Below are 23,680 nucleotides of genomic sequence, written 5' to 3' on the forward strand. Positions count from 1 at the left end.
AGGGTCCCTTGTTCAGGATATGTCCTGAGTGAGGCTATGCAATTTCCTTCACTCAAGTTGTGATCCCCAAGTTCACTTGGCCTGGTGAGGATGTCCCCTTCCATTGTCATACCCTAAGACTTATAGGCTCCACATTTTCTAATGACAAAACCACTTGTAGTGCCTGTTTGACATCCATTTGGGCTTCAGCTGTTGGATGCTTTTGCATGGCTACATCATCAGTCCCACGTTCCAAACAGTCTCTCAGCATCTGATCAACAGTTAAATCAAAATCATAAGCCTCTGCCAGTCATCTTAACCTTGTCAAAAATCTTGACATGAACTCCTCTGGTTCTCAATCTGCCAAGTAAAACTGATAGTGTCTCAGGATTAGAGGAGGCTTGGGGTTGTAGTATTGCTTGACTAAGTCTGTCATCTCTTAAAAGGTTTTAGTATCTGGTGCCTCAGGAAAAGTTAGGCTAATAACCGAAAAAGCTGTGGGTCCATAAGTTGTTAAGAGAAGTACTCATTGCTTTTCATCTGCCCCAATATCATTTGCCCACTTTGAAAAAAAGCATTTTCTCCAAACACTGAGTCCAGTCTTCAATGCAGGATCGAACAAGTCAAGCTTCCAAATAATGGCATGATGTCAAAAACGCTTACCCCAACTCAAAGCTAACTGTTGTAAGCAAACTTCTTCAGGAGTGTATTTTTTTTCTCTCATCACCAATAAATAATTCCACTGAGGTCAGTGTCCCATCACCAGGTCACCTTTTACTTATATAGTACTTGAGATGAGTTTGGCTTCCTTTTGGCCAGCTCTCAGTTGACAGAATCTCTAACATTCCTGTTTATAGAATTGTCAGCCAGGGTTCCCTTATTAGACCAGCCCCAATTAGGGAACCCATATTCTGTGTAGAACCACCTGGTTGACCTCATTACAATCGCCATGCCATCAAATAGCAGAGCAGACTCAAAGGTCTGAATGGCTAATCACCGCCTCTTTCTCATATGTTTGTGTGTATTTTAGTATTTGTCACTGAATTGAACAAAATAACTCCATTAAGAGGCTGTTTGGCACGTTTTGTCTTTGCTGGCCCTTTGAATGTTGTATCCAATCTCTGCTTTATTTTTCAAGCATTTCTTCAAATGCCTTTTGAAAATTACAAAGAACAAAGAAAATTACAGCACAGGAACAGGCCCTTTGGCCCTCCAAGCCTGCGCCGATCGAGATCCTCTGTCTAACCTGTCATCTATTTTCTAACGGTCTGTGTCCATTTGCTCCCTGCCCATCCATGTACCTGTCCAAATATATCTTAAAAGACGCTAACGTGTCTGCGTCTACCACCTCCGCTGGCAACGTGTTCCAGGCACCCACCACCCTCTGTGTAAAGAACTTTCCACGCATACCTCCCTCAAACTTTCCTCCTCTCACTTTGAACTCATGACCTAGTAATTGAGTCCCCCACTCTGGGATAAAAGCTTCTTGCTATCGGCCCTGTCCATACCCCTCATGATTTTGCAGACCTCAATCAGGTCCCCCCTCAATCTCCTTCTTTCTAATGAAAATAATCTTAATCTACTCAACCTTTCTTCATAGCTAGCACCCTCCATACCAGGCAACATCCTGGTGAACTTCCTCTGCACCCTCTCCAAAGCATTCACATCCTTTTGGTAATGTGGCGACCAGAACTGCACACAGTACTCCAAATGTGGCCGAACCAAAGTCCTATACAACTGCAACATGACCTGCCAACTCTTGTACTCAATACCCCGCCCAATGAAGGAAAGCATGCCATATGCGTTTTTGACCACCCTATTGACCTGCGTTGTCACCTTCAGGGAACAATGGGCCTGAACACCCAGATTTCTCTGTTCATCAATTTTCCCCGGGGCTTTTCCATTTACTGTATAGTTCGCCCTTGAATTTGATTGTCCAAAATGCATCACCTCGCATTTGCCCGGATTGAACTTCATCTGCTATTTATCTGCCCAGCTCTCCAGTCTATCTATATTCTGCTGTAATCTCTGACAGTCCCCTTCACTATCTGCTACTCCACCAATCTTCGCGTCATCCGCAAACTTGCTGATCACACCACCTACACCTTCCTCCAAATCATTTACATCACAAACAACAGCGGTCACAGCACAGATCCCTGTGGAACATCACTGGTCACAGGTCTCCAATTTGAGAAACTCCCTTCTACTACTACTATTATGATTGAATATTCTTCCACTCTTTCAGAAACTGTACTTCATCATCATAACAAATCATAATAAATTCTCTGTTCGCCTTCCCTTTCACTCTTTTGCCAATTATCTTAAATCTGTATCCATTATATACCAATCTTGAGTGAATGGAAATAAATTGTGTATTATTTCAATGAAAAAATGATGCACTGAAATAAAAAGACAAGTCACGGACAGGCAGCAATCATTTAGGAAATAAAATAGTTGGTAGTTTAAAAGAAAGCTTCCAGTAGGGTGACCTTGTTGGGGTGATTTGAGTGCTAAGATCGCCTTGATGGTTAGAACTGATTGTTATGTGAACACTTTCTCATTTCACCATTAATATTTGCTAGAGTTCAGCACGGACCAATCGTAATACAGTTCCTCTCAGTGGAGCTTTCTCCACGGATCAGACCACAGCAGAATTTTGGAAATGCCTGGTTACACTACACAATTCCTAGAATTGTGGCTTACTCTAGGAGCAGAGGAAAAGTCTCAATGTCCCAGCCCAATTGGTTACAACAAACACAAAACATTTTGAAAACAAAACAAGAACAAATGTACTGAAGAAACTCAGTAAAGTCGGCAGCACTTATGCAGGGAGAAACAGAGTCAATATTTCAAATCCAATGATTCTTCATGAAAAAGGAGTCACTGATATAAATCCATATTCTGACTCAGGTTGGTAAGCACCTTGACGCAAGAATCCACAGTGAGAGGGCTGATAAGGAGTTGGGAGTGAGGGGCATGGCGGGGGTGGGAGGGGAGGTGGGAGATGCATGCGCAAGGTGGCATGGGTTTAACAAAAGGAGTACTTGGGGGTTTAGGGTTGAGGATCCTTTTTTATTGTGACTGAGATGAAGTCCTACAGCGCCAATGTGGCTCAGTCTTCTAAACATCCCAGCTCAGCACCCAGAAGCACCTATAACTATCTCCAAGCTTTTCCTGGGGATGTAGCTAGGACCTGAGATGTTATTGGGATAACATCCCATTGATTTCTATATTCTCTTCAATTTAATGCTTTTTATCTGCTTACGTGGCAGTATGCAATCAGTGCCTTAAAACTTCCTGCCTGACTAGAATTAGGTATAAACTTTGTAAATATTTATCTTTACCCCTTACAGGGGTATGTGGAAACTGTCTCAAATAAGATTGGGTGGGAAGCGTTTGTAAAGGTGTAAGACTTCTGAAATCCTGTAAAGTAAGTAACTTCTGTTTCTGCTAAAGGGGCCAGGGTACTGACTTTTGTTCAAGCCAGACACTTTGGCAGCTTGAAAATACATTCTGTCACTTCGGCAACTTGAAATCGCCTCCTGTCGTTAGCAGTCACTTTGCAAGTGATCAATATTGTATCCTTCTCTCTTTATGTTTTCGATGTAGTAATTGTTTTTGTATCATGTCGTTGTCCAACGTAGTGATTGTTTCATGTATCTTGTCATAATGAGATGTAAAATTTCTTTATGTATTATGCACTCGATAAGGTTTAAAAAGCGGGGAATGTCCGCTGCTCAGGGAGAATCGCTTATGAGTCTCTGCGTTCTGTGCAGGGTTGAGTAGTGATCCTCCACAGCTTGTACTTGCTTTGTAATAAAGGATTTGTGTTTTTCTAAACAGGTCAGGGTCTTGTTATTGCATCAAGTCTGAGAGGGTCTCTGAAAATGAACCTAACAGGACCCACCCTCAAAGTTAGATTAGATTAGATTCCCTACAGTGTGGAAACTGGCCCTTCGGCCCAACAAGTCCACACTGCCCCTTGCAGCATCCCACCCAGACCCATTCCCCCAATAACCCACACACCCCACACACCCCTAAACACTATGGGCAATTTAGCATGGCCAATCCACCTAGCCTGCACATCTTTGAACTGTGGGAGGAAACTGGAGCACCTGGAGAAAACCCACGCAGACACAGGGAGAATGTGCAAACTCTGCACAGACAGTTGCCCAAGGCTGGAATTGAACCTGGGTCCCTGGTGCTGTGAGGCTGCTGTGCTAACCACTGAGCCGCCCCATATAATGAATATTCTATCCACGTGGGCACTTTCTCCCAACTCAGGTGGGCTGAACTACCACCTCAAAGATGAAAATTTGGCCCACATTCTCTGAAAAGTCAAATATGAAATGCTCTCTGAACCTATGTTAACATTTCAATTCAATCAAACACAGTGAAAACATAAAAATGAAAGGCTTATTTCTGTTGATGCCATAAATTGTGGCCAAAAACCAAAGCAGGTTAAGTTTTTTCTAAGTTTCCTTTCTAATCAGGCGGGAAATTAATTTTGTTCAGTTACTAACATAAATCCTTTAGTTTAATGTGGAATAGCTAGCCAGTGACACAGGAGATACAGATACAAAGTGCTGGAGAGGTTTAGCAGATATTTTTAAAGAAATGTTCATAGGATGAGGGTATCTCCAGCTAGACCAGCCTTTATTGCCCATCCTAATTGCTCAGAGGGCAGTTAACAGTAATAGAATTATCATCGCAGAAAAGACCTTCATCGAGCTCATTAAGTCTGCACTGACAAAAAGCTACTCTAAATCTGCACAGGGCGGCACGGTGGCTCAGTGGTTAGCACTGCAGATTCGCAGTGCCAGGGACCCAGGTTCGATTCCAGCCCCGGGCAACTGTCTGTGTGGAGTTTGCACATTCTCCCTGTGTCTGCGTGGGTTTCTTCCGGGTGCTCTGGTTTCCTCCCACAGTCCGAAGATGTGCAGGCTGGGTGGATCAGACATGCTAAATTGCCCGTAGTGTTCAGGGGCATGTGGGTTATAAGGGGTTGGGTCTGGGTGGGATGCTTCAAGGAGTGGTATGGACTTGTTGGGCCGAAGGGCCTGTTTCCACACTGTAGGGAATCTAATCTAATCAAATCCCACTTTCCAGCACTTGGACCATAGCCTTGAACGATATGACATTTGAAGTGCTCATTCGGGTTCTTTTCAATGATTGTGAGCTCACCTGCCTCAACTACTCTCCCAGGCTTTGTATTCCATATTGTCACCACCCTCAGTGAATTTTGTTTTCTTTAAATCCCCTCTAAATGCCCTGCCTTTCACTTTTAATTATGCACCCTTGTAAGTAGCTCTTCGATGAGGGAACAGCTGCTTTCTATCCACTCTGTTTATGTCCCTTATAACCTTAAGAAGGCTTTTTTGTGGTGCAGTGGTAGACCTTTGAGCCAGGGGGTCTGGGCTCAAGTCCCACTGATTCTAGGGTTGTATAAAAACATCTGTCGCTGTGACACCCCTAAGAAACGACATGCTATGATCTCTGAACAGATTGATTAGAAAATAGTTTTTTTCAGGAAAAAGAAACACATAATCTTATATAACAAAGTGTGTAGCTGGATGAACACAGCAGGCCAAGCAGCATCTCAGGAGCACAAAAGCTGACTTTTCAGACCTAGACCCTCTGATGAAGGGTCTAGGCCCGAAACGTCAGCTTTTGTGCTCCTGAGATGCTGCTTGGCCTGCTGTGTTCATCCAGCTTCACACTTTGTTATCTTGGATTCTCCAGCATCAGCAGTTCCCATTATCTTTGATCACATAATCTTATATAACTCTCAGGTCTCGACTGAGCCATCACTGGTCAAAAGACAACAATCTGAGTTTACACAGCCTCTCTGAATAACAAACCTGCTCCATTCCAGACAATATCCTGGTGAATCTGCACCCCATCCCATGAGGTCATGTCTTTTCTGTAGTCCAGTGACCAGGATTGCATACAGTACTCAAGCTGTGGTCTAACCAAAGATCTGTATGGCTCCGACATAAGCTCTCCGCTCTTAAAATCTATGCATTGACTATTATGGGCCTCCTTAACTATCGTATTAACCTGACCTGCTGCCTTCAGAGATCTGTGAACAAGCAACCCTTTGTTCCTCTGAGCTTTTGAGTGTCCTACATTCATTGCGTACTCCCTTGACTTGTTCCTTCTTTCAAAATGCATCACCTCAAACGTAGATTTAAATTCCACCTGCCACCGCTCTTCCCAGCTGGCCAATCCATTTATATCCATCTGTAACCTGAGACCTTCTTCCTCACTGTCAGACATCAATCTTCATGTTATCTGTAAATTTACATATCATCTCCCCACCAACATTTTCTTCCATATCATTTATGTTTATATCATTATCACAAACAATAATGGACCCAGCACTGATCCTGGTGATATGTCACTACACACCAAGCTTCAGTGACGTAAACAGCCTTCTAACACCATCTTCCTGGGACAAGATGAGGAAATTACAGGAGCTCAGACCCAAATTATTAATTCCTCTCTAGTCAGATGAGACATGTCAGAGGACTGGAGGATAGTTGATGTGGCTCTACTTTATAACAAAGGTGGTAGAGATAGACTAGGGAATTAGAGACCAGTGAGACTAATATCAATAGTAGGGAGTCTACTGGACAAAATTCACTCGCACTGGCTAAATTTGATCAATGATAGAACACAAAACACAGAACAGTACAGGCCCTTCGGCCCACCATGTTGTGCCAAACCTTTACCCTAAACCTAAAGTCTATCTAAACTCCACCACTACCGTAAATTATCATCCATATGCCTGTCTAATAGCTGCTTAAATGCCATTAATGAGGCCAACTCCACTACCCTCTCTGGCAATGCATTCCACACCCCTACCATTCTCTGAGTAAAGAACCTACCTCTGACGTCTCCCCCATATCTACCTCCTTTCAACTGAGAGGGCCCTTGTTGTAGGGGAGGATGTTGTGAAACAGGTAGGTAGGCTAAAACTATGTCCCCTTGTAAAAGCTATCTCCACCCTAGGAAAAGGTGTCTGGCTGACTACTCTATCTATAACTCTGATTATTTTCTATACCTCTGTCAGCTCATCTCTCATCCTTTGTCATTCTAAAGAGAAAAGCCCTAGCTCTCTCAACCTTTCCTTGCAAGACTTCCCCTCCATTCCAAGCTACATCCTGGTAAATCTCCTCTGCACCTTTTCTAACACTTCCACATCTTTCATGTAATAAGGTGACCAGAACTGGACACAATAATCCAGATGTGGCCAAACCAGGCTTTTGTATAGCTGGAGCATAACTTCACAGCTCTTGAACTCAATCCCTCTATTCATGAAAGCAAACACACCATATGCCTTTCTAACAACTCTACCACCTTGGTGGCAGCTCTCAGGGGAAGGTGAATATGAACCCCAAGATCCCTCTGCTCTTCCACACTGCCAAGAATCTTTCCATTAACCCAGTATTCTGCTTTCAAGTTTGTCCTTCCAAAATTAATCACCTCACACTTTTCAGGGTTAACTCTATCTGCCACTTCCCAGCCCAGCTCTGCATTCTATCAATGTCCCTTGGTAACCAAGAACAGCACTCCATACTGTCCATAACACATCACACCTTCATATCATCCACAAACTTGCTAATTCACCCTTCCACTCTTTCATCCAAGTCATTTACAAAAAAATCACAACTAGAAGAGGACCCAGAACAGATCCTTGTGGTACGCCACTCGTAACTGAACACCATATTTAACATTTTCCATCCACTACCACACCTTGTCTTCTAAGGGTCAGCCAATTCTGAATCCAATCTGCCACATTTCCCCCATCCCATGCCTCCTTACCTTCTGCATAAGCCTACCATCGGGAACCTTATCAAACGCCTTACTTAAATCCATGTGTACCACATCTACTGCTCTACCTTCATCCACGTGTTTGGTCACCTCTTCAAAGAATTCAATAAGGTTTGTGAGGCATGATCTGCCACTCACAAATCCATTCTGACTATCAAGAATCAAACTGTGCCTTTCCAAGTGATCATAAATCTTATCTTTCAGAGCCCTTTCCAATAATTTGCCCACCATTGACATAAGACTAACTGGCCTGTAATTTCTGGGTTATTCCTGTTTCCTTTTCTGAACAAGGAAATGATGTTTCCTTCTTTACAATCTTCCGGCACTATACCCGTGGACAGTCAGGATGAAAAGATCATCGCTAAAGGCCCTGTAATCTCATCTCTCACTTCCCATAGAATCCTTGGATAAATCTCATCAAGCCCGGGGTACTTATCTATCTTCAACTTCCTTAGAATTCTTAGCAGATCTTCTTTACTAACATCAACCTCCTCCAGCCTACCTACCTGTTTCACAACATCCTCCTCTACAACAAGGGCCCTCTCAATTGTGAATACTGAAGAAAAGTGCTCATTAAGGACCTCTCCTATCTCTTTAGGCTCTGTGCACAAATTCCTTTTACAATTCTTGATCGGCTCTACCCTTTCTCTGGTTAATCTCTTGTTCTGCACATATGTGTAAAAAGCCTTGGAGTTTTCCTTGATGCTATCCCCCAAGGTTTTCTTATGCCCCTTTATAGCTCTCCAAGGCCCTTTCTTCAGCTCCTTTCTGGCTAACTTGTATCCCTCTACAGTCTTTTCCGTTCTTCTTTTCCTAAACCTTACATTAGCCTCCTTCTGCCTCTTAACCAGTCGTTCGACCTCTCTCGAGAACCATGGCTCCCTCACTCAACCGCATCTTGTCTGCCTGCTAGGGACAAACATATTGAGCACATGCAGTATGCATTTCTTAAACAATCTCCACATTTCTGTGGTGCTCTTCCCTGACAGCATCTGTTCCCAATTTATGTTACCCAGTTCTTGCCAAACTGAATTGTAATTACCCTTCCCCCAATTGTAAACTTTACCCTGCAGTATGTTCCTATCCTTATCCATGACTACCATGAAAGAAATAGCATTATGATCACTATCACATAGTCAGTATGGCTTTTTAAGAAGGAGGTCTTGAACTTCCGCCCTTGGCTCCCACAACAGCGAGGGATTACAAGTTATCCAGACCTATAGTTCTGACCATTTTTATGCCCATCAGAACTTCCAGTACCTCCTAGCTCGCTATAATAAAACTGCTCAAGAACCTCACTTGTCTTTCTTCCCAAATTCTGTAACTACACCCTTCTTCTTCTTCCAAAAGAGTAACTTGGGAGAGAAAAGGGCCTCTTAAAAATCAGTAAGGCCATGTATGTGCGGAAGCATTGGAGACTGACAAAATAATAAACAAATATTTTAGAACATAGAACATAGAACATAGAACAGTACAGCACAGAACAGGCCCTTCAGCCCACAATGTTGTGCCGACCATTGATCCTCATGTATGCACCCTCAAATTTCTGTGACCATATACATGTCCAGCAGTCTCTTAAATGACCCCAATGACCTTGCTTCCACAACTGCTGCCGGCAACGCATTCCATGCTCTCACAACTCTCTGCGTAAAGAACCTGCCTCTGACATCCCCTCTATACTTTCCACCAACCAGCTTAAAACTATGACCCCTCGTGCTAGCCATTTCTGCCCTGGGAAATAGTCTCTGGCTATCAACTCTATCTATGCCTCTCATTATATTGTATACCTCAATTAGGTCCCCTCTCCTCCTCCTTTTCTCCAATGAAAAGAGACCGAGCTCAGTCAACCTCTCTTCATAAGATAAGCCCTCCAGTCCAGGCAGCATCCTGGTAAACCTCCTCTGAACCCTCTCCAAAGCATCCACATCTTTCCTATAATAGGGCGCCCAGAACTGGACGCAGTATTCCAAGTGCGAAAGTTGCATCAGTGTTTACTGTGGAGAAGGATATGGAAACTTGGAGAAATCAATAGCGATATCTTGAGAAGCGTCCAAATTTCAGAGGAGGAGGTGCTACATGTTTTGAAATGCACAAAGGTGGATAAATCATTGGGACCTGGTCAGGTGTACTCTCAACATTTGTGGGAAGTTAGGAAAGGGATTGTTGGGCCCCTTACTGAGTTATTTGTATCAATAAAACAGTGAGGGGCAGGAAGACTGGAAATTAGTTAACAGAGTGCCATCCTTTAAGAAAGGTGATAAGGAAAAGCCAGGGGACTATAGACCAGTGAGCCTGAAATCAGTGCTAGGCAACTTATTGGATGGGATTCTGAGGGACAGGATTTATATGTATTTGGAAAGGCAAGGGCTGGTTAGGGATAGTCAAACATGGCTTCATGTGTGAAAAATCATGTCTCACTAACTTTATTAAGGTTTTTGAAGAAGTAACAAAGAAGGTTGATGAAGGCAGAGTGTTGGATGTTATATATATTGTACACAGTTATGCAAGTGACAAAATTGCACACAGCAGACTGGTTAACAAGAGAGAACTAGCCGCTTGGATACAAATCTGGCTCAAAGGTAGGAGGCAGAGGGTGGTGCTAGAGGGTTGCTTTTCAGACTACAGGCCTGTGACCAATGACTGCAAGGATGAGGACTAGGTCCACTACTTTTTGTCATTTATATAAATGATTTGGAGGTGAATATAGGAGGTGTGGTTAGTAAGTTTGCAGATGACACCAAAATTGGTGGTATAACAGACAGCAAGGAAGGTTACCTCAGAGTACAATGGGATCTTGATCAGATGGGCCAATGTGCTGAGAAGTGGCAGATGGAGTTTAATCTAGAAAAATGTAAGGTGCTATATTTTGATAGGGTAAATCAGGACAAGACTTATACACATAATGGTAAGATCCTGGGGGGTACTGCTGGACAAAGATCTTGGAGTGCAGGGTCATAGTTCCTTGAAAATGGAGCCACAGGTAGACAGAGTAGTGAAGGTGACGTTTGGTACACTTGCCTTTATTGATCAGTGCATTGCATATGGGAGTTGGGAGGTCATGTTGTGAATGTCTTCGTGTTTGGTGAGGCCACTTTTAGAGTACTGCAATCAAGTCAAGATTTCTTCCCCAGGGTAGGGGATTGTAAAACTAGAGGCCATTGGTTTAAAGTGAGAGGGACAAGATTTAAAAGGCATCTAAGGGACAAAGGGTGGTGCTTACATGGAATAAACTGCCAGATAAAGTGGTGTAGGCTGGTACAATTTTAACATTTAAAAGGCAACTCAATATGAATAGGATGGGTTTAGTGGAATATGCCAAATGCTGGGGAATGGGAATAGATTGATTTAGGATATCTGGTTGGCATGGATGAGTTGGACTGAAGGGTCTGTTTACATGCTGTACAGCTCCACGACTATAATTGAAGACAAATGTGAAGTACTCATTTAAGACCGTACCAATATCCTTCTGCTTCATCCACAGATTGCCATTGTGGTCTCTAATGAGCCCTACCCTTTGCATGGTTATCCTCGTCCCCCTTGATACACTTACAGAATATCCAAGACTTCTCCCTCATCTTACCTGCCTGTGCTTCTCACAAATCCTCTTTACTCTCTTAACTGCTGTCTAAGTTTCCCCTACAGTTTCTATACTCTACCAGGGGTGTCTTGATTTGCTCTCTTCATACCTGTTAAAAGCCTCTCTTTACATCTTTATCCATATTCACAGGCATTTGGATATTTCTGGGCTTCTTTCTCCTACATTTCAACTTGAAAGAAACACGTTGGGCCTATACTCTTCCTAATTCTTTTCTGACACCTCAAACTGTTCTGCTGTGGATTTACCTATTAGTCCTTGTTCCCAGTCAACTTTGGCCAGATCCTGTCTTCTTTCAATAAAATCCAAATCCAAATCCCCCAATCCAAAAATCTTTTTTGCAGTCCATCTTTCTCCTTTTCCATTGAGACCAGGGAATGTTGTGGCCTGATTTGGTCTGGGGGTGGGAGTGGTGGGCGGGAGGGGGGGGGCGTGGTGGTGTGGGGGAAACTGGGAGCAGATACTTTCAGGTAAATCTGTCTCAGAATAGTGGGATGCATTCAAGAAGGAAATATGAGAGCACAAAGCCAACATGTTCCAATAAAGGAAATGGATGGGACCATCAAATCCTGCGGACCTTGGGTATTAAAGGGATATATACTGTTGGATGAACAGAAAAAAGGAGGCTTATGGCAAATATTGAAAACCCAAATTAGTATAGACATAGAGACATGAAGTCATATATGGAAACAGATACTTTGGAATGCCGACCACGTTCCCAACCAAACTAGTCCCACATGCCTATATTTGGCCCATACCCCTCCCAACTATTCCTATTCATATACTTTTCCAAACGTTGTAACTGTATCTGCATGCACCAGTTCCTCTGATAGTTCATTCCACATATGAGTCACTCTTCATGTATTAAAGCTGCCCCTCTTGTGCTTTTTAATCTTTCTTCTCTCACTTTAAGAGATGCTCTCCAGTTTTGAACTCCCCACCTTAGGGAAAAGACCCTCGCTATTCACCTTACCTATGCCTCTTTTTGATTTTATAAACCTCTATAAAGGTCCCCCGTCAACCTATGCTCCATTGAAAAAAGTCCCTGCCTACCTTTATAACTCAAACTCTTCATTCTCGGCAACATCCTGGTAAATCTTTTTTTAACAAAATCCTTCCAAGAGCAGAGCAACCAGAAACTGTACACAGTAACCAGGAGAGGCCTCACCAATGTCCTGTACAACGTCAACTTGACATTTCAACTCCTTTACTCAAAGCTCTGAGCAAAGAAAACAACCGTGCTAAACAGCTTCATAACCATCCTGTCCACATTGATGCAAATTTCAAAGAATTATGTGCCTGAACCCTAGGTATCTGTTCTACAATACTACCCAAGGTCCTACCGGAGAGCAGGATAGAACATGCAAGATGTAAGTTAGAAAGGAGATTAGGAGAGCTTTAAGGTAAGTGAAAGGATACTGGTAAGTAAAACAAAAGGAAACCCCTATGTTGTTTTACTGGTACATTAAGGGTAAAGGGTAAACTAAGGCTCATTAATGACCACAGCAGTAATTTGCGCAAGATATGAAGATACAGGTACAGCTCTAAATGGGTCAGTGATCAAAAGTGAGAGGGATGATATGAATATAGAAATCAGTGAGAAGGTCTGTGATACAAATAAAGAAATTAGCATAGACAGAGAAAAGATCTGGCAGACTTACAAGTAGATAAATCTCCAGGGCTGGATGAAAAGTATCTCAAGTTGTTGAGTGTGACAAGGGGAGAAATAGCAGAGGTGCCGGAGGACTGGAGGACAGCCAATGTGGGATTATTCAGGGAGGAAGCAAAACATAAACCAGGAATCTACAGGCCAGTCAGTCTAAATTTAGTGGTAGAGAAACTGTTGAAAGCAATTCTAATGCACAGAATTAATCTGCACTTGGGGAGGCAGGGATGAATTAAAGAGAGTCAGCATGGTTTTGTTACAATAGAATAGAATCTCTACAGTGTGGAAACAGGCCAGTCAGCCTATCACCACCCCTCTGAAGAGACCTACCCCATCCCTGTAATCTTGCACTTCCCATGGCTAGTCCCCCGAGCCTGCGCATCCCAGTATACTGTGGGCAATTTAGCATGGCCAATCCACCTAACCTGCACATCTTTGGACAGTGGGGAGAAAACAGGAACACCCGGGGAAACCACGCAGATACAAGGAGAATGTGCAAATTCCACACAGACAGACACCCAAGGTTGGAATCAAATCTAGGTCCCTGGTGCTCTGAGGCAACAATGCTAACCACTGACCCGTAATGTTACCCCAATAAGGGGAGGTCAAGCCTGACCAACATGATTGAATTTTTCAAAGAGGAGAACAGGTGTGTAGATTATGGCAATGCTTTTAATGCAGTCTACTTGGACTTCAGCAAGGCTTTTGATAAGGTCCCACATGGGAAACTGTTAGCAAAGGTAACAGACCTAAGGATCCAAGGAACTTTGTAAATTGAATCCACAACTGACGAAGTGCCAGGAAGCAGAGGGTGATGGCCAAAGCGTACTTCTCTGACTGGGACCAGTGGGTTCCTACAGAGGTCAGTGTTGGGGCTCTTACGGTTTGTGCTTTATATAAATTATTTGGAATTGAATGTCAGAGGGTTGATCAGAAATTTTCAGATAACACAAAAAATGGTGGAATGGTAAGTAGTGAAGGCTACAGCCTGAGATTACAGGAGATTATAGAGGGGCTGGACACATGGGCTGGTTGATGGCAAATGAAATGCAATCCAGATAAATGTGAGGTGATGGACTTGGCCAGACAAACGAGGCAAGAGAATACATATAGGACCATGGGAAACACCAAGCATTAGAGGTCCTTGGTGTGCATGCACACTGGTCCCTTCAGGTATCAGGGCAGATGGATAACATGGTTAAGAATGCAGATATGATACTTGCTTTTAATAGTCAAGGCATGGAGTTCAATAGCAGGAAGGTGATGATGTAACTGTGTGAAACATTGATAAGGCTACAGCTAGAGAACTGAGTACAGATCTGGAATCCACATTTCAAGTTTCAAGAAGGATGTAATTGCAGTGGAGACCAAACAGAGGAGATCTACTAGGATGCCACCTGGGCTGGAGAGTCTAAGTTATGAAGACAGACTGGGTAGACTGGAATGTTTTCCTTAGAGCAGATGAGATTGAAAGGGGACAGGATTGTGGTGTGTAAAATTATTAGAAGCATAGAAAGAGTAGACAGGAAGAAAATGTTTGCTTTGACGAAGTGATCAATGACCAAGGTGTATAGATTTAAGGCATAGGACAGAAGGTTTGCCGGAGATGTACGAAAAAAACATTTTCTCCTGGAGGATTGTGGGTATCTGGAGCTCACTGCCTATTGAGGGTGATAGATACAGAAACCTTTATAACATTTAAGCAGTATTTAGATGTGCATTTGCAATGCCAAGACAAACAAGGCTACGGTCCAAGTGCTGGAAAATGGGATTAGAATAGTGAGGTGACTACATCTGTGCCAGGACAATGGACCAAAGGGCCTTATTCTGCAATGCAGATCCGCACAACTCTATAACCTTGAATTTCAATGAGGCTGAACTTCCTCTCCATCGTTTCCTTGACTGAAGTATGCTGTGCCCCTCTTGTACTAACACTGTGTCCCCTGCTCCTGCTGAAGTAGTTTAAATTCCTCCCATAAGGAGTTTGGTACCATTCTGGTTCAAGTGCAGACTGACCCACTTGTAAAGACCCCACTTACATCAGAAATCATCTCAGTGATTTAGAAGCTAAAACCTTTCCCCCTAGGCTAAATCTTGAGCTATGCATTTGTCTACTGTATTGTTATATTTCTGCCCTGAGTGTCAACCCAGTTTCTGTGGGTCTGCTTTCTCACATTGACCAGACTGGATAAGCGCAGTGGATTTCTTTCCCTGAAGGATATTTGTGAACCAGATCACTGATTGCACACTCACCATTAGTCTAATATTTTATTTCAATTTTTTTTATTGTATTCAAGTTTCACTGTATGCCATGGTGGGATTTTAACCTTTGTTTCCACATCATTAGCCTGAGTATGAATGAATGATTTACTGTCACATACATCTTGAAGATACAATGAAAAGTGTTTTGTCACCACAATCCAGCACGATTTGAGTTAAAATAAGGGCAAAAACAAATTTCTTAAACAAGAGTTCATCTTCTATTCAAACTGGAGGCTAAAACAAATTTTCAGCGTGCTGAGATGGTGTTATGTTCCATACCTCAAGGAGTCCTACTCCAGGAACAGCAACGATGATGCCCCAGGAAATGCTGGCTCTGGTGCCGCCGCTGCCAGGAGGCTCTGGCCTACCAATGACATTACCACTACACTACTCCCTCCCCAGGTACTCAACTGTTTTGAAGAGCAGTGATATTGAACTCAAAATGTACTGTTTCTCTCCAGCATTTTTATTTCAGATTTCTGCATCTGCAGCCTTAATTTCATTGTTTATTCAACTAGGATTACTGTTCTCTTCCTTCCTGAGTCTTGCTTCCTGGCTGATGTTACTACTTGTTATAAAACTCCTTAAGGGTGAGCTGCCTCTGCAGCGATAACTGACCAAAGCTTTTGAGGAACAATACCCAATTTCCAACTAAGCTTAGACCATGTCTTATAAACCGAAAGAACTGTGGATGCTGTAAATCAGGAACAAAAACAAAGTTGCCTGAAAAGCCCACCAGGTCTGGCAACATCTGTGAAGAAAAAAACAAGAGTTAACGTTTTGGGTCCTGAGAAGTACAATGCTTGTGTAAATAAAGGGTGACTTGGTGACAGGATACTGACCACCGTGCAGTTGTTTCAAAAATGCATGACACAAGAAAGAAACAAGCCCAAGGCTTCTGTACCTTTGGTCTATCTTGGTCCAGTTCTGAGGAAGGGTCACTGGACCCAAAATGTTAATTCTTGTTTATTTCTTCACAGTTGCTGCCAGACCTACTGAGCTTTTCCAGCAACTTTGTTTTTGTTTTAGACCGGTTTAATTTGATATTCAAAAAACTGAAGGATTTGAATATTTCTCAATTTGGGTGCAGCTCAGCATTACGTCAAGTCTGGTAACGTAGGCTTCATTTATCTGAGTACTTGTTTTTGTAATTATAATTATATTTGTAATAATTAAGAGTGCAGAAATAGATGAAGCATGTTGATTTATTACTTCATAAAGGATTATTTCGTATTAGATTTCAACTGAAAAAGCAACAATTTTTTTCAAAAGCACAATATAATTAAGGTTATTATCACATAAACCAAAGGTACAGAAGCCTTAGGTTTGTTTCTTTTTCCTGTTATGCACATGACATTTGTGAAACAACTGTACAGTGGCTGGTATCCTGTCACTAATCACCCTTTATTTACACATGCACTGTACTTCACACTGGTCCAGCTTCCTCAGAGCCCGCTCTCAGAGTAAACAGGACGTCTGATACTCCTGTTTATTTCTGTCAGCCAGGGTTTCCTGATTGCTCCAGATTAATAGCCCCAACCAACAATCTCATAGTCAAAGAGATCCACCCGGCCCTTGTTCCAATCACTACAACTTTTCGTTGGATTCTCCTTACCTGGGCTCATCTTGTCCAGATCCACAAATAACTGTAACATCACCGATCCTAGTAAGTAGCCGAAGGCAGGTCCAAAGACAGATATTGCAAACAGGATTGCTGGAGAAAGGGGGAGTAATCACAAGAATTAATAATGGAAAAAACAATTCAGTAGTTTGCAGTGAACTTTCGGAACAAATCAGTCAATAAGGGGAGAAGGTTCCAAAACTACTCAAGCAAAGAGGGAAGACTGAGGCTTCATCAAGATAATTAAGACCATCAAGGATTTCTATGATAATGACTGCATTAACAAACTAGCCTAAGACTCTAATCCAATTAAAAGGGACAGAGACAGAGTGCTCACTACAGGGACTGACTCTGAGCTAGCTGGCCAAAAAAAACTAAACTGGGATGTCAGAGATTCTGCTCAGTCTAGGACCCAGCTCCGAGCTAACTGGGTCAGTATCACATACCATGCACATGTAATTAAAAGGTGAGATGGTGGCAGGATGCCAGCCTTCTTAGAGTTATTTCAGTGGCGACTAAAGAAAAACACACTTCTGAAGAGATTTGCTCACAACATTCATTGTTGAGTTGGGGATAAGCATTTCTGGCATCATGCCACTATTTAGGATTGTTGACCCATTCAATCCTGCCAAAGACTGGGCCCAGTATGTGGAAAGAATGCATTGTATTTTCCATGCAAATGACATGTGGACAGACAAAAAGCAATGAGCAATTCTCCTGACAGGTTGCAGGCCCACAGCTTTCTTGATTATTAGAAGCCTAACTTTCCAAAGCAGCAAATATTAAAACCTTTCAAGAGTTGAGGGATTTTGCTGAGGAATATTGAGACTCCAAACCTCCTCTAATTCAAAGACACTATCAGTTTTGTTCAGCACTTCAAGAATTAGGAGAATCTGTTCGAGAATTTTTGAAGATGTTAAGATGACTAGCAGAGGAATGTGATTTCGGTTTAACCTTAATTGAGATGCTGAGAGACTATTTAGTATGTGGGATTAATGCTGTGACCATGCAAAGGGCACTGCTAGCTGAAGCACAACCAGTTTTCGAACAGACACTAAACTGGTTTTGTTGTTAGAAAATGCAGCCCCGGTCAAATCAGCCATAATCTCATCAAATGGCAGACCAGCTTGAGAGGCAGAATGATCTACTCCTGCTCCTATTAATGATCTTAGTACCAGATAGCTCCTGTAAGCTATAAACAGAGGGGAAAATGCAACAGAGAATGACCTGAACTTCACACAGTGTAGCAGCAGCTATTTTCTTCCGCATGAACTTTCAAAGTGTAGCCACTCTTTTAAAAAAATGTTAAACTATTCACAAAGTTGAGTTATTATAAGATAAGGTATTTAAAAACCTCTTGTAGAGTTTAAACAACCATCTTCCTTGGATTCAGGATTACATGATCAAACAGTAGTTACAGTAACCTGAGATAATGGGAACTGCAGATGCTGGAGAATCCAAGATAATAAAGTGTGAAGCTGGACAAACACAGCAGGCCAGGCAGCATTTCGGGAGCACAAAAGCTGACGTTTCGGGCCTAGACCCTTCATCGGAGAGGGGAATGGGGTGAGGGAACTGGAATAAATAGGGAGAGAGGGGGAGGCGGACCGAAGAAGAAGAGAAAAGAAGATAGGTGGAGAGGAGAGCATAGGTGGGGAGGTACGGAGGGGATAGGTCAGTCTAGGGAAGATGGACAGATCAAGGAGGTGGGATAAAGTTAGTAGGTAGGAAATGGAGGTGCGGCTTGAGGTGGGAGGAAGGGATGGGTGAGGGGAAGAACAGGTTAGGGAGGCAGAGACAGGCTGGGCTGGTTTTGGGATGCAGTGGGGGGAGGGGATGAGCTGGGCTGGTTGTGTGATGCAGTGGGGGAAGGGGAGATTTTGAAGCTGGTGAAGTCCACATTGATACCATTGGGCTGCCGGGTTCCCAAGCGGAATAAGAGTTGCTGTTCCTGCAACCTTCGGCCCATGATGGACATTTCATCTAAAGAATGGGAGGGGGAGTTGAAATGGCTCATGACTGGGAGGTGCAGTTGTTTCTTGCGAACCGAGTGGAGGTGTTCTGCAAAGCGGTCCCCAAGCCTCCGCTTGGTTTCCCCAATGTAGAGGAAGCCACACCGGGTACAATGGATACAGTATACCACATTGGCAGATGTGCAGGTGAACATCTGCTTAATATGGGAAGTCATCTTGGGGCCGGGATCCGGGTGAGGGAGGAGGTGTGGGGGGCAAGTGTAGCACTTCCTGCGGTTGCAGGGGAAGGTGCCGGGTGTGGTGGGGTTGGAGGGCAGTGTGGAGCGAACAAGGGAGTCACGGAGAGAGTGGTCTCTCCGGAAAGCAGACAAGGGTGGGGATGGAAAAATGTCTTGGGTGGTGGGGTCGGATTGTAGATGGCAGAAGTGTCGGAGGATGATGCGTTGTATCCAGAGATTGGTGGGGTGGTGTGTGAGAATAAGGGGGATCCTCTTTGGGCGGTTGTGGCGGGGGTGGGGTGTGAGGGATGTGTTGCGGGAAATGCGGGACGCCGTCAAGGGTGTTCTCGACCACTGTGGGGGGAAAGTTGCGGTCCTTGAAGAACTTGGACATTGGGATGTGCGGGAGTGGAATGCCTCATCCTGGGAGCAGGTGCGGCGCAGGCGGAGGAATTGGGATGTGTTAGAGATGGCCCAGGTGAACTTGAGGCTGGGGTGGAAGGTGTTGGTGAAGTGGATGAACTGTTCGAGCTCCTCTGGGGAGCAAGAGGCGGTGCGGATGCAGTCATCAATGTAACGGAGGAAGAGGTGGGGTTTGGGGCCTGTGTAGGTGCAGAAGAGGGACTGTTCCACATAACCTACAAAGAGGCAGGCATAGCTAGGGCCCATGCGGGTGCCCATGGCCACCCCTTTTGTCTGTAGGAAGTGGGAATATATACAGTATTATAGTAACCTGACTAGTTTGTTCTTAGTTCAGTGTCTGTGTAACGAGCTTGCTTTATCCCCAAACTTGGGCTCCATAATTCAAAGAAAACATCAATGCAAAACTAAATTACATGGATGATGCCAGAACTGAGGTATTGCCTAAGAGTTCTGCTGTACAGCCTTAAGCACTTCTTTCTCATAGAAAGAAGGCAAAACGATGATCTGATAGAGCTCTTTAATCATAATAGCACCACTTGGCCTGACTCGAGTAAGATAATTCATTAGCCAGTATCCAGGAGTGTGCATGCCCTGGATAGGCCACCTATAGCTGGCTTGGAACAGTTAAATTCTTAGCTACATCCAAATCAGAACCAATTAAAAACAAACTTCTGGTGATATGGGTCACCCAGTTTTAACGGAGGTTGAAACTGGCACGCTGTATCAGTGATTGCAGAGCCAGTCTTTACCAAAATTCGCTCCGGACTCCAACCCTTAAGTTTGTACAAGACCTCAGCCAGGCTAAGAACCTATAAGAGGTAACTCCTACAGATTATGGGTACAACTTCAGTTCCAGTCTCTTATGAGAAGAATTTGGTTTGGCTACCACTGATTGAAGTAAAAAGACCCAAGGATATTGGGGTGGAATTAGCTCAACATTTTGATTAGAAAATGGCTGCCTGAGTGAAGTCCTAATTAAAATGCATTAATTTTTCATTCATTGGATGGGGTATTCTTTCATTCATCGGGAAGGGTATTGAGTACAAGAGTTGGCAGGTCACATTACAGTTATATAGGACTTTGGTTCAACCACATTTGGAATAGCGTACAGTTCTGGGTGCCACATTACCAAAAGGATGTGGATGCTTTGGAGGGAGCGCGGAGGAGGTTCCCCAGGATGTTGCCTGGTATGGAGGGCACTAGCTAGGAAGAGAGGTTGAGTAGATTTGCATTATTTACATTAGAAAGATGAAGGTTGAGGGGGGAACCTGATTGAGGTCACAAAATCATGAGAGGTATAGACAGGATGGATAGCAAGAAGCTTTAGCCCCCCAAGGAGTGGGGGACTCAATTACTAGGGGTCATGATTTCAAGGTGAGAGGGGAAAATTTAAGGGAGATATGCGTGGAAAGTTCTTTACGCAGAGGGTGGTGGGTGCCTGGAACGCGTTGCCAGCGGGGATGGTAGAGGCGAACAGGATAGCGTCTTTTAAGATGCATCTAGACAGATACATGAATGGGCAGGGAGCAGAGGGATACAGATCCTTGGAAAATAGGTAACAGGTTAGATAGAGGATCTGGATTGGCATAGGCTTGGAGGGCCTGTTAATATTAATATGCTGTAATTTTCTTTGAACACAGAGTGGTTGGCATGCGGAATGTGCTGCCAGCAGTGGTAGTGCAGTCAGATACTTTAGAGACTTTTAAGCGACTCTTGGATAGGCACATGGAAGATTGATCTTAATCAGGTAACAAGTCGGCACAACATCATGGGCCAAAAGGTCTGTACTGTGCTGTACTATTCTATTCAAAGGAAAATCATGGGGTACAGACAGTTTAGATTCCCTAGTGTGGAAACAGGCTCTTTGGCCCAACAAGTCCACACTGCCCCTTGAAGCATCCCACCCAGACCCATTCCCCTATCACCCACACACCCCTGAACACTGCAGGAAATTTAGCATGGCCAATCCACCTAACCTGCACATCTTTGGGCTGTGGGAGGAAACTGGCGCACCCGGAGGAAACCCACACAGACACGGGGAGAATGTGCAAACTCCACACAGTTGCCCGAGGCTGGAATCGAACCCGGGTCCCTGGCACTGTGAGCCACCGTACCACCCACAATGCTGGTTGTGAAACTCTTCATATCTGGTAATGTAGAGGCTTGATATACCACTTGTGTTAGCCCAGTGACCTGGCCAAGTGGGAGATACTGGTATCTTGCCAACAATTGTTTGTAATGACGGGAGTGTTGCTGGTGTTGAACTTTCTGCACACTTTCTGACTAGAATCTGGCACTGCAGCTTCTCCGAAGAATCATGGGAGTTCTGTTTTATGAACCTGACCTGTAAGGTTATACAGTTGCAAGGCCCAGATTCAAACCAAGGAGTTCTAATGTTTCCCTTGAAGCTCTAACACTGCGAGTTCAGAACTTCAGCTTTTTCTTCGACATCCAAGACAGCTGATAAGATTAAGCCACAACCACAGGCCAGTCAGATTGAACAGTGCAGAAGCAGTTTACAAAAAAAATTCCAAAAAAGAGAAACTTCAGTTATACGGATAGATTGAAGAAGTTCGAACTGTTCTTCTCGAAGGGAAGGCAACTCAGAAGTCTGATAGAAAGAAGGTTCTAAAATTATGAGCCAGCTGGTTAGAATAGATAGGGAGAAACTCATTAAAGGAACAAGAACACGAGAGCATAGATTTAAGGTGATCTTCACTTAGTGGGTATTTAGGGTATGCAATGTTTGGCAGTGTGGTAGAGGTAGGATAAATGGAGGCATTCAAGAATGCATTGAATGATTAACTCTATAAAAATAATGTTCAAGGATATAGGGAAAAAGCAGGATTCTGGTACTAGATAATAAATGTTTGAAAGCACATTCCAATAGTTTCAAGAACAGCATCTTCCCTGCTGTCATCAGACATGAATGCACTTCTCAAATATTAGAGTTATCTTTCTCTGCATCTTCTCTGTAGCTGTAACACCTTATTCTACATTCTGTTCGATTACCATGATATGCTTATGTAAAGTATAATTTTCCTGGATAGCATGCAGAACAATACTTTTCACTGTATCTCAGTACATGTGACAATAATAAATCAAATAAAAATAAACTCAGCTAATGAGCCCATGCAGGTAGGATGAGCTACAGTTTCCTTGTGCACTATAACATTTTGGTGATTCTGTGATCCAGTGTTACCCTACCACACAGAAATGGTATTCCTTTCTTTTTGATTTAATATTTTTCCAAATTTATTTAGTTGGAAAATAATGGGCTTACCAAGAATAGTCAGCATGCCTTTGTGCAGGGGAGGTCTTGCCTCACAAATGTAATTGAGGTTTTGAGGAAGTGACAAAGATGATTGATGGTAAGGTGATGGATTTTGTCTGCATCGACTTTAGTAAAATATTTGACAAGGTCCTACATGGTAACTGGTCCAGGAGATTAAGTGACATCGGATCAGGGATGAGTTGGCACATTGGATAAAAACACTAGTTTGGTTATAGCAGAGGGCTATAGAGAAATGTTTCTCTGACTGGAGTTCTGTGGCCAGTGGTGTTTACAATGATTTAGATTGGGATCTCTACTTTTTTTTAACATACATAAATGATTTGAATGAAAATTTAGTTGGTCTGATCAGTAAGTTCGCAGACAACATAAAAATTGGTGGTGTTGTGGATAGTAAGGAAGCTTGTCAAAGGATACAGCAGGATATTGATCAACTGGGAAGTGGAGAGGGAAATGGCAGAATTTGTACCGGACAGGTCTGAGGTGATGCATTTTGGGAGGTCAGATGCAAGAGGGAAGTATACAGTGAAAGACAGTCCTTCAGGAGCATGGCTATACAGAGGGATCATGAAATGCAAGTCCATAGCTCCCTGTAGTGGCATCACATATGGAAAAGGTGGTAAAAGAGGTAAATGACATGAAGAAGGGTCCAGACCCGAATCGTCAGTTTCCTGCTCCTCTAATGCTGCCTGGCCTGCTGTGTTCCTCCAGCTCCATACTGTGTTATCTCAAACTCCAGCATTGGCAGTTCCTTCTATCTCTATATGACGTTCGCAGTAAATAACTGCAGTCATGAACCATTTCAACTCCCCCTC

The 23,680-nt window shown here is 43.4% G+C and overlaps 1 protein-coding gene across 3 annotated transcripts in view; it reads right to left on the reverse strand.

Moving 5' to 3' along the window:
• Positions 1-23,680, reverse strand: part of LOC125457700 (solute carrier organic anion transporter family member 2A1-like) — a 129,673-nt gene that overhangs the window by 53,105 nt on the left and 52,888 nt on the right. For all 3 annotated transcript variants that reach the window (XM_059650933.1, XM_048542268.2, XM_048542269.2), the window contains one exon: positions 16,954-17,052. In XM_059650933.1, coding sequence (XP_059506916.1) covers positions 16,954-17,052 — 99 coding nt within the window. The remainder of the gene's footprint in view (positions 1-16,953; positions 17,053-23,680) is intronic.

The sequence above is a fragment of the Stegostoma tigrinum genome, chromosome 14 (genome assembly GCF_030684315.1).
Source record: "Stegostoma tigrinum isolate sSteTig4 chromosome 14, sSteTig4.hap1, whole genome shotgun sequence".
NCBI classification, from domain to species: Eukaryota; Metazoa; Chordata; class Chondrichthyes; order Orectolobiformes; family Stegostomatidae; genus Stegostoma; species Stegostoma tigrinum.